At 49.4% G+C, this 13,001-nt stretch overlaps 1 protein-coding gene across 8 annotated transcripts in view; it reads left to right on the top strand.

The window, feature by feature from the left end:
- Positions 1-13,001, top strand: part of ADGRB2 (adhesion G protein-coupled receptor B2) — a 184,609-nt gene that overhangs the window by 144,370 nt on the left and 27,238 nt on the right. For all 8 annotated transcript variants that reach the window (XM_066638040.1, XM_066638041.1, XM_066638039.1 and 5 more), the window contains 3 exons: positions 3,063-3,189; positions 8,412-8,515; positions 10,255-10,357. In XM_066638040.1, the coding sequence (XP_066494137.1) occupies positions 3,063-3,189; positions 8,412-8,515; positions 10,255-10,357 (334 nt within the window). The remainder of the gene's footprint in view (positions 1-3,062; positions 3,190-8,411; positions 8,516-10,254; positions 10,358-13,001) is intronic.

The raw sequence follows: 13,001 nt of genomic DNA, 5'->3' as shown, positions 1-13,001 counted from the left end.
ATCACTGAGATAGGCAGGTGCTCTACCATCGAACTGTGCTCTTTCCTTGCCCTGTTGGTTTCCTACTTCAGACGAAGACATCAGGCTTGTTTACTCGTCACTCCCCTCCTCCCAATGGAGATTATCTTCATTTTGGAAGGTATATGGTTACCGTGACACAGACACCAATGTTTCTGTGGTGTTGGAGGTGGTTCTGTGGAGGGAAGTTTATGATACCAAAGGAATTTAAAACGAGAAAGGACGGGATGCAAATCGGTGTCAAGGCCTGTTGAAGGGGAGCGCTTGCAGGAGTTTGCTCTTCTCTCCTGCTTGTGGACTTCCTAGAGCAGAGGCATATCTAAGGTGTGGCAAGCTAGGGCAGTCACCCTGGGTGCCACTGAAGGGGACGACGACCGGGTGTGGACTTATAGGGTGGTGAGCAGTAACAGCAGCGCACACCCCATCGTGGTTCCCTGCTTTTCTGTAGGGGGTGCTCACTGCCTGCAGGTGGGCCCACCCACCCTCCTAAGGTTCTGTTTGGCTCCAAATGGAGCCCTTCCAGGAGGGGTATGTAGTGTGCAGGATTGAACGGGGGTCACATTGGTGCATCTCTGCACTGCTCCACCCCTGGCTCAATTAGGCCCCAGAATGCGTCACTCCCAGAGGCAGCTGATGGGCTATCTGGAAACTGGAATGCTGGATCTTTGGCCTGTTCTGACAGGGCTCTTCTTATGGACTGCACACCAGTGAACTGCTTGACAAGTGGATGGAACCAAGATCTCATTTGTGGTTTTGGTTCCTGAGTTTCTTTCACAAGGCAGAGAACTCTGTGCTGACAAACTTAGGGTAGACCCCCAAGCCCCTCAGCCATGCAGGTCAGGCTGCTCCGAGCAACCCGAAGATGGATTCCTCCTTGCATCCTTCCTCCAAAGCTACTCCTTGCTTATCAGCTTATACTTCGGACATGGCCTAAATCTGCCCCCAGAATTTGGCCTGGTGACAGTCAGAATCTTGTCTGTCCATCTCTAGGAAGCTGAGCTGAAGTCAGATTGCATCAGTCTTTTCCACAAGACTGGTTTGCAGACAAGCCCCATTCTGTACAGAGCAGAAATATGTGTATTTCTTCATGTGGCTGCCTGTGGTTTCTGCCAAACAGGCACCCCCGTGTCACGCATACACCCATGGGTTCCCACGCACCTCTGTGTGGGCTGATGTGTTCAGAATGAGCTGCAGCTGCTTGGCAAAAAGAGGGCAGGTGGACCACTGCTGGAAGTACACTACAAACATGGTGCGCAAAGATTTCTATATACAGGGCTGGCCCATTTATGAGGCAGACCGACAGCCCAATCCTATCCACAGTTTTCTGAGTAAGCCCCATTGACTCCAATGGGACCTACTTCTGAGTAGACATGCATAGGATTGGGCTGTGAGGCTGTTGCAACAGGTGGCAAATTGGAGAGGCAGTGCTTGCTTCCATCCACCCATCTGCCTCTATCACTCGCACACTCTTCTGCCCCCTGGATTTGAAATGGAAGAGGGAAATGGAGTAGAAGTGTTTCAGTCACTCTAGCCCACTACTCTCCTCTCCTACTTCCTCTTCTGCTCCATTCATCTCTTTTCAAATCCAGGGGGCGGAAGGGTGGCGAAGGTAATGGGCATGATTTGGGGTGCTACATCAGGGGTTGAAAGGTCTTGGGTTCGCCCTGTTTAATGTTAACATAAAGTAGGTGTTGGTCTTCTAACACCCTCTGTTTCTCACCTTTCTGAAACATTCTGGTTCTGATTCAGATTTTATAGTCACGGGCAACAATTTGGGGCAGAAGATGCAGCCATCCAGTTCCATGAGACCAGGGCCAGCCACTGGGCAATTTGACCAAATAGGGCCCTGAATCTGGAGGGGCCCTGCACTGGGGTAGCGAGTGGAGTGCCCGCGGCTGGCACCTCTCTCTTTAGCTGATGCCCTGGCATGGAAGCTTTGTGAGGAGCGTAAGGAGAACATGGCAAGCAGAGCATTGCTGCTGCACGGTTCTCTTTTCTGCCCCTGGGTCTAATTGGCTTGAAATCACCCCCTTGAAATTGTGAGACCCGGGCTGGACATTGTAGTGAGAAGGGGGTATGTATTCAGATGGGGGGGGAACAGCATTCGCTATGCACTTGGAAGATACCCATGTACATAGATCTCCTTTACTAGGTCAGTGCATCTCCAGTTTCCCCCACATTTGCTGCTAGAGAGATCTCCAGCTAAACCCATGGGGGAGGGGTCACATGACCTCAAGCATGCATGCACACAGAAACCTTAAAAAACAACACCCTTTAGTTCTCGCTCGCTTCCATGGTGGATCTTGGAAGGAATGCCAAAGCATGAAGCCGGGTTCCCCGAGTTTGAGCCTGGGACCTATCCTGACAAGCTCCTTGAAACTGTGTGTATGTAGGCCTCAGAGCCGCCTGTGGTCCTCTCAGTTGGATGACAGGACCTTTGACTGCCATGCCAACTGGAGTAAAATACAACCAGGATGGAGCCCCTATGACCAACCCCTGGCTATTTGATGAGCCAGCCAGAAGTCTGGCTAGCACTGAACCCTGAAGAGCACCCCGTTTGGCCCTCCCTTTGTCCAGGCTGCAGGCCCTCCTCAGCCTCTCCCAAATCCCTCTCAGCATCAGCCTTCACAACGAATCAAGCTGCTGATGGCAAGAGCAATCCCCCAGTCTTCCCCACCAGGGAGACAACAAGCCCGTAGCAACATCGGCAATGCCAGGAGCAGACAAGGGGGAGGAAGGCTGGGCTGGGCTGGGCTGGGCTGAGCTCTCTGCCTGAGGATAGTCAGGGAGGGAGGGAGGGGAGACTTTTCACCCCAGCAACTGGGTCAGGAGATAAAACAAGCGGCTCAGACAGAACCCTGGCGCCTGCCGCATGCACACCCAGACCTTCCACCTGGCCCCGTGCTGCAATCCGTCAGCTGGGCGGGACCCAACAAAGAGTTAAAGCTGGCAGCTCCGGGGATGTGGGCTGCCTGAGTGTTTCATCATTTCCAATCTCTCCCCGGCTCCCTTTTTTTTTTTCTCCCTCGCATTCCATCAATCAGAGAGGTTGGCTCTGGGAACTGGGACACCGAAAGCTGCCAGACCGTGGAAACTCTCTCCGCTCACACCAAGTGCCAGTGCAGCCAACTCTCCACCTTCGCCGTGGTGGCCCAGTTGCCCAAGGACCTGGTAAGTGTCTGCTGGGGAGGGGGAGGAGAGGGCTGGGTTTTGCTCGCCTGCACTTCCCCTGCCTACGCCTCTTGGAAGGGGCCCAAGCCAACCAGGAGGTGGCCGGTTCTGGAGTGCCCTTGACAGTGGCAGGGTGGGGAGGGGGTGAGCCAGCTCTGAGCCAGGGGACAAGATCCAACCAAATACACCTCTGTGGAAGCCCTCTGACACAAATCGTAACTGCACAAGTGCCACGCCACTCCAGCGAGGTATAGACCAAAGCATTTCCTGTGAGGTGGTAGCTGCCCATGTGACTTAGTGTGAGATTTTTGGTAACTGAAGTGGTCCATGCGCCAGAATGGCTTGGGCTGGCTCTGGGGAGAACCAGTGGGCCAAGGGGGGGTGGTGGTTGCTGCTTATTTGAGCAAGGGATCTTCCTACTAGGAAATCCAAAATCCCTAACAAAGACAAAGCTGTTCTTGATCTAGGCCCAGGCAGAGTCTGCTAAGTTGTAGAGTCTTTGCCGTTGTGTGTGCGCTTGCTTCTGTCATGCACAAATATGCCTTCTCACATACCAAAGACCCTTTCGACTTTTTTGTTTTCTTTTTTTTTTCTCAGAAGTTTGCCCAGTATCCTAGTTGTGGACCAGGAGGTCTTCCATTTGAAACTTTGCCTTCACTTGCTTTGAACAAGAGAGTACCAGCATAGAGTACTGGGTGACAACCAGAGAGACTTGGGGTCAGATCTCCAGATCTCCATGGGGCTCACAGGGTGATCTTGAGCCAGTCAGTTTCCCAACCTATACCCTACTGCACATGGTTGTTGTAAAACAGACAGCATTACATGGGCTCCTTGGAGAAAGGGTAGGATATGAACGTGGGCATTGAGAACTTTCATATTGTGTCAATACAACCATGTTGTTACATTGATAACAGCAACTCGGTAGTGGTCTTGGACTAAACCACTGCTGCTTAACCTCAGACCATGGTCTGTAAAAGTGCATGAGCAGGGAGGGGGGATTGTTCTTGCCTGCCTTATGGGGTTATCGTAAGAATGCTTTGCACCTTCTGAACTACTATAGGAGTTCTCACCTGTTGTTGTTATTATCATTCACAATAGCAGTACCCACTCCCCCTTGGCCACATTTCTCTTGCACACTTGTGCACGCTCACACAGGTGCGTAACTCACATTTAAGCTGAGGTGCCTCTCCTCTGTCTGGGCTCATACTCTTCTCCTTCTGTCTTGAAAAGAATGCATGTGCCTTTCAGCTCACAACCCATCCTTCCCAGATGAATGAGAAAACAAGTGCACATGTACTGAGAAAACATTCTCAGCGCATGTCTGAGCCATGGCACACTTTTGGAAGCATGAGAAATTGTACTTCCCAAAAAGGAAGAGCAGGCAGGCATCCTGAGCCTGCTGGAGGAGGGTGGGGGGGGGGGTGAAGTGTTATTTATTTTGCACATTTTAATTCCACCATTCCTCCAAGGAGCTCAGGGTGGTGTACATGGTTTCTCCTCTCCTTTTGTCTTCACAACAACCCTGTGAGGCTGAGAGAGAGTGACTGGCCCCAGGTCACCCAGGAAGCTTCATGGCTGGGTGAGGATTTGAACCTGGATCTTCTAGATTTAAGTCCAACTTCTGAACCACTACACCATCCTGACCTCCTTTTCCTCCTCTCCCTACTCCTGTGGAATTCGTTTCACAAGGCAGTGTGAAAACTAGTCCTAAACCCCAAACCTAAGGGGAAGAAGCATCCCCCACCTGACTAGGCCTAAACCCACATGGTTTCCACAGCAACCATCAGGCCCCTGTTGCTTCTGAGCTTCCGTAGAGAAGCGTTGGCTGTGAACGCCAACAGCAGCATAACCCTGGAGAAATGGCATTCCTGCAAGAAGCTTGAGTTAAAGGAAGGGGTGGTAGCTAGAATTCTGGGTTTACCCCATCACATAAGACATGCACACACAGACACACCCCACCATCACCCCCGACGCCCCCACCACCCAAGCAATAGGTTGCTGAGTACAAGAAAGAGTCCACTTGAAAATGAACTTCAAGCGTTCCTCTTACTCTTTTTGTTCTCAGCAACCTATTGCTTGGGGGGGGGTGGCGTCGGGGGGGGGGGGGGGTGTGTGTGTCTGTGTGTGCATGTCTTATGTGATGGGTAAACCCAAAATTCTAGATTTTGTGAGCTCAGGACTGTGAGCTCTGCTCTGGCTCTGAAAAAAAAATCCTGGCCTGAGCATCAATTCAGAGTCACACTATTCCAGGATTGGTCTCCAGCCCATCCCTTTCTGTGGTGCTTCCCCCTCCTCCTACCACTCCCTGGATTTGAAAAAAAGATGGGGGAAAGGAGCAGAAGCAGAAGTGTGGAGGAGAAGAGAGTGGAGGGCTAGAGCGGCCATTTCCAACCTTTTCCATCTCGCGGCACAAGGCGCTAAAATGGTTACGGCGCACCATCAATTGTCTGTTTCTACAGTTGAGAAGCACACTGTTGGTGGGGGGCTCCCATCCCCCAATGGCCCTACTAATAAATGACCCTCCCCCAAACTCCCATGGCACACCTATTGGACCATTCATGGCACACCAATGTTCGGTGGTGCACTAGTTGAAAATCAGTGGGCTAGAGTGTCCTCCCCTTTGCTCTTCCATTTCTTTTCCACCCCTCCCCCTTTTTCCCAAATGCACAAAGTGGGAAGAGGAGGGAGCACCAGAGGCAGGCAGGGGGTGGAGGAGGAGTGCTGGTGACTGCTAGAAAGAGCGGCAGGTGGTACCGGAAATCTTGAGCTGACCCTGCACTGTCCCATCTTTCTATTTCTGCCCCCCCCCCTTTGCACTTGTCTCCAGTGGGTGACCCTTGGGATTCTAGCACAAATTTAAGTCCACCCACCAGCTGAGGATGCTGCCACACTGAGACAGACCATTGGGCCATTTTTGCCAGTATGGTCAACCCTGACTGGTAGCAGCTCTTCGGGGTTTCAGATCTTATTCTTTGCCCAACCTTGAAGTGCCAGGAATTGAACCGGGGACCTTCTGCATGGGAAGCAGCTGCTCATCCACTGAGCTCTGGCTCCTCCCTTCAAGCTTCAAGTCTGCCCCGCCCCTCTGTAGACAAAAGAAACAGCTCCCCCACATTACAGTGCCAGGTGGGCTGTGATGAGTTCTCCTTCGAAAGCTTCTCACTGCCAAGAGTTATTCCTATCCCAGGAGCACCTTGCCATCCATCGAGCAGCTGTCATTGCCCCACCTTACCCCGCTTGGAAAGAACCAGCCCAAATCTGTTCTCAATGATGGGGTGATCCTTAAAAGGAGTGTTTATCCCACATTGCTGGCCACCCATGACCCATTTGGGAGAAGAACCCATCCGGGGGCAGAGAATGTGGCATCCAGGAAGGCTTCTTTTTTCATTTTCGGAGTTCTGCACAGCGGCGGTTTGCCCCCCTCCCTCTCCAACAGCTGCTGCTTGTCCTCCCCTCCTAGTGACAGCCTCCCCCGCTTGCCTCTTCCCCTGAACCTTCCTTTGTTTCCACCCTCCTACTTTTCCCTTTGTCTCTCCCTGAACTCTTGCCATCCCCAGACGCCTCTTGAAGTACCGCAGTAGATAATGTGGATCTATTCTTTGCAGCACTTCTCACCCACCAGGCTGGCTGCTGCAAGGGCTGCTGAAATTTATAAGGGTGATTAGCAAGGCTTCAAGGCATTAATATGCTTGGCGATGGGGAGGGGGGAGCCTGTGCCCACCCTGGAAGGGCAAGCGCCTTGGGGGCGTGCTTAGAGGGTCCTGGTTTGCTGCCCCTGTCTTTGGCGACAGACAGAAAGGAGCTCTGGCTGCACTGCCTTGCCTGCAGCCCCTGGGTCTCTTTCGTGCTTTCCCAGTCAGGCCAGGTCATTGGTATTCTAGGAGTGTGCCCTGTCGGCAAGGAAATGGAGAGCTACCCCCAAGGAATGCAGAGAAGCTGCAACCGATGCCTCCCCTTCTCCAGGCCTGAGGCATGTTCCACAGGAAGGAAAACAAAAGCAGACGAGCTCTAAATTCAGTTGTTCCGGGGTGACGTCCCTCTTGCTCCTTAGAGAAAACGACATGTGCTTTGGAGAAGGGATGAGAGTCTCTCCACACATCATTTGCTAAGAGTCCTCCAGCTATTCCCCCACTGATTCACCCAATCAATATAATGATGTTTAAGCATTCCAACACCACAGACTTAAACTAGTCTGATCCTAATCCCTTCCTCACTTTCCCTCCCTCCCTCCATGACCTCGGAATTCTGGCATCCGTTGTTTGTGGGGAATAGGGGACTCAAACAGAGAATTCTCAGTCCCATCACCTGAGGACGGTTCCCAGGATCCTTTGCAGGGAAGTCATGACAATTCCCCCGATTGGCCCATCAGTGAGGCCTATTGAGATGGTTGCCTCAGGTGGCAGGTTGGTGGAGGGTTCCTCCCCCTGTCTGCTCCCCTTCCTCCTCCCCCTTCCTGGATTTGAAAAGGAAGAGGGGACTGGACGGAAGTCTGTCCACACATCATTGGTTAAGAGTCCTCCATCGATTCCCCCACTGATTCACCCAATCAATATAGCCCAATCAATAAAGTGTAGAGCAGAGGAGAGTGGGTATGCTAGAGTGGCATGGACTTCTCTCCTTCACACTTCCTGTCGTCCTCTTTTCAAGTCCAGGAAGTGAGAGGAAGAGCAGAGGGGTTATCTGGTGTACTGTGAAGTAAGAGAGTCAGCATTTGGTGCCAGAGGGTCTTGGCCTCTCAGCCAATAGTTGCACTACCCAAACTCTAATAAAAGCTTAGAGTGCAGATAAGCCCCAAATATCTCTCTCAATGGGCACAATCCTAACCAGGTCTACTCAGAAGTAAGTCTTATTTTGTTCATTGGGACTTACTCTAAGGAAAGTGTGGTTAGGACTGCAACCTTTGTCTGTCTTTGTAAAATCTTCCCTGCGCAGAACCTAAGCTCTTATTGACTGCGTTCAAAAGAACCTTGCACTGAGATCAATAGGACCTTGCATCAAACCTACTATGACCCTTACAATCTACTAGGTGGACCTTGTCTTGGTTTCTACTGAAGAAGGAGGGAGTTATTGCTTGTGCAGCCTCCTGCTCTGGCTTTAGTGGTTTATCCCCCCCCCTTTTGAACCTGGCGCCAAGCACCTAGTGCCATTGGTTCTTGCATTAAGGAACCATTTCCCAAGAGCCTCTCAACTTGAAAACCTTCCCCTTCTTTCTTCCCTTGCAGACCATGGATTCCGGCACTTCCCCCTCAGTCCCTCTTATGATTGGATGTGCCGTTTCCTGTATGGCTCTGCTGACCCTGCTGGTGATCTATGCAGCTTTTTGGAGGTAGGTTGGTTCAGCCAAGTGCGATGAGGTGTGTTTTGTAAACCATGGTTGCAGCTAACCATGGTTGACCAGAATGCCGACGCACTGCACCATGGTTAGATTAAAAAAAATGGAGTCCAGGGAACAGGAAAGACATTCTGAATTAGAGCTTTTAAAAAGATGGTTAAGGCTATGAAATTGGGGAAACTAGAACATTTGGCCTAGTCTTAAGCATTTTATTCCACCTTCTTGGCCATTTAGGAGCAGGGCATGCATAAAATGGGACAAAACACTGGGGTAGTATAATTTGCAGCAGTGGTCTTCCTGGCAGGCACCATTCCCTCCCCCCAAATGTCCCTGAAAACTTGATGTTTGCAACATTTTCATATCATAGTGTTTTACACTTCTTGCTTTTGAGATAAGGAAGTGGGAAATGTCAGCTGTCTGTCTGCAGCTGTCCCAGAAGAGCCAGCAAGGGAACTTAGTGCAACAATGTGGGGACCTATGTTGAGAAGATGGAGAAGGGGAATTATTATTATTATTATTATTATTATTATTATTATTATTATTATTATTATTATTATTATTATTATTATTAACTTTATTTCTACCCCGCCTTTCTCCCCAGAGGGACTCAAGGCAGCTTACAACAAGGTTAAAACAAATTAAAAAACATAATTTAAAAACAGACAAAAGCACATTAACACAAATTTTTAATTTGGTGGCTTACAACAAGGTTAAAACAAATTAAAAATTTGTGTTAATGTGCTTTTGTCTGTTTTTAAATTATGTTTTTTTAAATTTGTTTTAACCTTGTTGTAAGCCGCCTTGAGTCCCTCCAGGGAGAAAGGCGGGGTAGAAATAAAGTTAATAATAATAAGAATAATTCCCCTTCTCCATCTTCTCAACATAGGTCCCCACATTGTCAGACAACAATATTTAATATAGACATCCCCCCATATCTGCGGATCCAGTATCCATGGTTTTACTGATCTGTGGTTTGAGGTGGGACCCCCTGAACCCCCCCGTGCGCCCATTATAGTATGTTACTCAGTGCCAGGCTTTCTGATGCAGAGCCAGGTTCTACCTGCCCATGCAGTGTGGGCAGCTAGATACTGTAAAACAGAAAACCAAAAGCGCTCCTAAGTCTCTCTAAAATCATTTAAATATAGGAAATTGTTGCAGAAATTTAGCATCATCCCATTTAGGCTCACACTAGAATGTAAAGTGTCCTGTGTGTGCCAAAACTTATTTCTGCTGTAGCCCCGCAGCTGTGTCCCTGAGCTCCTATACACCCTTCATGGCAAGTGAATCCGCAAGCCAGACAGCTACTGTAGCAGGCCAGCTTCTTCCCAGATGTGACACCAGGAACGTATGCATTCCTGAGCCCAGTGCATAGAGCTGCTGCCTCATGCTTCCCATGTGGGCATGGTAGTGCCCCCAGCTTCCCATGTGGGCAGCGAGCCTGGGTGAGATTGGAAAATGTAAGGTCCCAGGAAATTTCTGGGTTCCCTTCTTTGGCTCCTGGGCCCCCTTTTTGACCCTGGGCCTGGTTACAAATTATCCCCTTTGGCCCCCTCTCTTGGGCCCTGCACTAAAGAAATGATTGCCAGTTCTCTAGGGAAAGCCCCAAGCAATTATTCCCGCCTGCATAACTGAGTTTTAAATGCTGCAGGAGCACCCTGTGAAATGTAACACCTGAAGATCCCACTAGGTGAACTGGCATCCAGTTACTGACTCCCTTTGCTTTGCCGTTGCAGGTTTATCAAGTCAGAGCGCTCCATCATCCTGCTGAATTTCTGTGTCTCCATCTTGGCTTCTAATGTGTTGATCCTGGTGGGGCAGTCCCAGATGCTCAGTAAGGTGAGAAGAGTCATCAGGAATTTTTGACATTTTTCTTCTTATGGCACACTGTGGTCTTCTCTATGATCTTCGCCTCTTGTGATGCCACTTATGGCTTCTGGGAGACTCTTCTGGGTTCTTCGGCTCTGTTTTGAGGGCAACTGTCTGTAGTAACAAATTACCTGCCTCTCTCCCTCCACCAGCTCTGCAGAGACAGACAATTCATCGCCCTAGAAACGGAGCCGCAGAACCCAGAAGAGATATTCAGATATTTTCAACCTCTGTGCTCCAAACACCTGCAAAATACCTGCGAAAGGACCTTTTGTGGCACACCAATGTGCCAAGGCACACTGTTTGAAAATTGTTGAGTTACATCCATACATCATGGCCGCAGTACAGTTTGTTTTGCTTCTTTCTTGTGGGGGAAGGCATCAGGTTTTGGACGATTTCCTGTTTCTTCCTGGCTATCTTTTTCGGCAGTCTTTTCTTTAATGCAACTTCTCTGCAAAGGAAACATGCAGCGTCTGGGCCAGATTTTCAAAAGTTGAATGAACTTTTCAGAATCTGGTTTTGAGAAGCACTGGCCTTAAAAATAAGGTCATGATCCATCCAATGTTAAGTACGCAAGTCCCATTGGTTCAACAGGGAGATCTGAACGCAAGCTTCACTTCCTTGAACAGTGGGACTTAACAGAACTTCTGTTTGGTGGAATAATGGCCTGAATTTAAAAAAAAATTGACTTTGCACAAGTATCTAAATGAACTGATAAGTTTTTTAAGATGTTGAGTTGTATCCTAAGTTTAGTTAGTCATGATTAAAGAAAAAGAACCAACAGTACAAGCCCTTGCATATCTATAAGAACATAAGAAGAGCCCCGCTAGATCAGGCCAAAGGCCCATCTAGAGTCCCCTGCTAATTGGGTAAGAGGCACTTTTTCAAGTGGGTGCTCCTCTTTTATTTAGCAGGGGGAGAGTAACTGGCCCACCTCACCCCAGCGGTGTCTTTTCGAGTGGCTGTCTGCTGGTGTTCTTTTTGCATCTTTTTAGATTGTGAGCCCTTTTGGGACAGGGAGCCATTTAGTTGTTTGATTTTTCTCTGTAAACCGCTTTGTGAACTTTTAGTTGAAAAGCGGTATATAAATACTGTTAATAATTAATAGTCCAGCTTCCTGTATCTCACAATGGCCCACCAAATGCTTCAGAGAACACACAAGACATAACCTGCGCCTTGGGGCCCTCCCCTGCATCTGGCAATCAGAGGCAGCCAACCCTCTACCTTGCACATACCTACCATGACTTGTAACCCATGATGAACTTTTCCTCCAGAAATTTGTCCACTCCCCTCTTCAAGGCACCTAGGCAAGATGCCATCACTGCTTTCTGTGGCAAGGAGTTCCACAGACTAATTACACACTGGGGAAAGAAATATTTTCTTTTATCTGTCCTAATTCTCTCAGCATCTATGCAGCAGTAAGCCTTGTGTGATGCTGCTGCATACAAAGCAAATGCAATACGAGGCTGAATAACTAAGAAATAAAGACTGCTGTGTCATAAAAAGTCATCACTTTACTCTTCACTTGTCAGACCTCTGCTGGAATGAAAAAGGGACAGTTGCTCTCCCCCTACTAAAAAGAACAGAAGCCCCACTGAAGAGGTGTCTCTTTGCTCAGTTAGTGGGAGTGGATGGTAGATCTCCCACTGGAATTTTATGTAAAACTTTACAGAAGCAAAACAGAAGGGAAAAATGTAATAAAAGAAGAGGCCGCCCTACATTTAACCTGTTGGGAGACACAAGCGGAGGGGGAAGAAGCAATGATAATGAGAGTGTGGACCCAGAGAAGGCAGTGCACCCTCCTTATCCCTGAGCTTGGCTTCTGTGGATTTAAATATTCGCCAATGCCAAGCCCACAGCTGGAGGGCTTCGGAACACCTCCTGGACACAACAGGAAGCCACTTCCAGTTTGCATCAGAGATTTCTGTTTGCTAGTGCAAACTGGAAGTGCCTTCCCGTTGAATCCATGAGGTCTTCTGAAGGCCCTTCCACAGATTCAATTATCTGCAGAACTTGGTATCCACAGGGGGGGCATGGATACTGAGAGCTGACTGCATGTTAAATGAAACTGTCTTGGACAGATGGGAAACACAGGAGCAACTGTTCAGGATCAAACCAGGGATTAATTGAGGCCAGAGTTCCTGCAGTAGCCAGACAGCTGCTTCTGGAAGGAGAGGGGTCTGCAGCCCACCCTCCAGGGTCATCCTCAGAATATGGCATTCAGGTCTCTGAATTGTGGTACAGCTTCTTCCACAGAAAGCAGTCAGTCAGAGGGAGAGAGCCCTGATCCCGGCTGGCTTTTCTACTGCTCAGCTTCTGAGGAATTGAGGCGCATTCCCAGAAGCGTCTCTTCAAGTCAGTTTCTCTGGGGCTGTGTCCCTGAGGGCCACAGAGTCAAGCAGCAGCTGTTTGGAGATGAGCCGTACAGGACGGAGGGGGCCTTGTATGCTTGCCTGCATGGGGGAAATCGAAATATTTGCTTATCTACAGCCTGGGCAACCAGGGAGAAAGCAAGGTGTGGTGGGGGCGGGAAGAGAGAGAGAAGAGCACGGAGCTGTAGGTGCTAGAAATGGCTTTATTTATCAGGCACTCACAAAGTATGTATTGTGTGGAA

This window comes from Tiliqua scincoides, chromosome 10 (assembly GCF_035046505.1).
Source record: "Tiliqua scincoides isolate rTilSci1 chromosome 10, rTilSci1.hap2, whole genome shotgun sequence".
NCBI classification, from domain to species: Eukaryota; Metazoa; Chordata; class Lepidosauria; order Squamata; family Scincidae; genus Tiliqua; species Tiliqua scincoides.
Note: the sequence above shows the minus strand (reverse complement) of the source record. Positions and strands in the feature narration are given on the sequence as shown.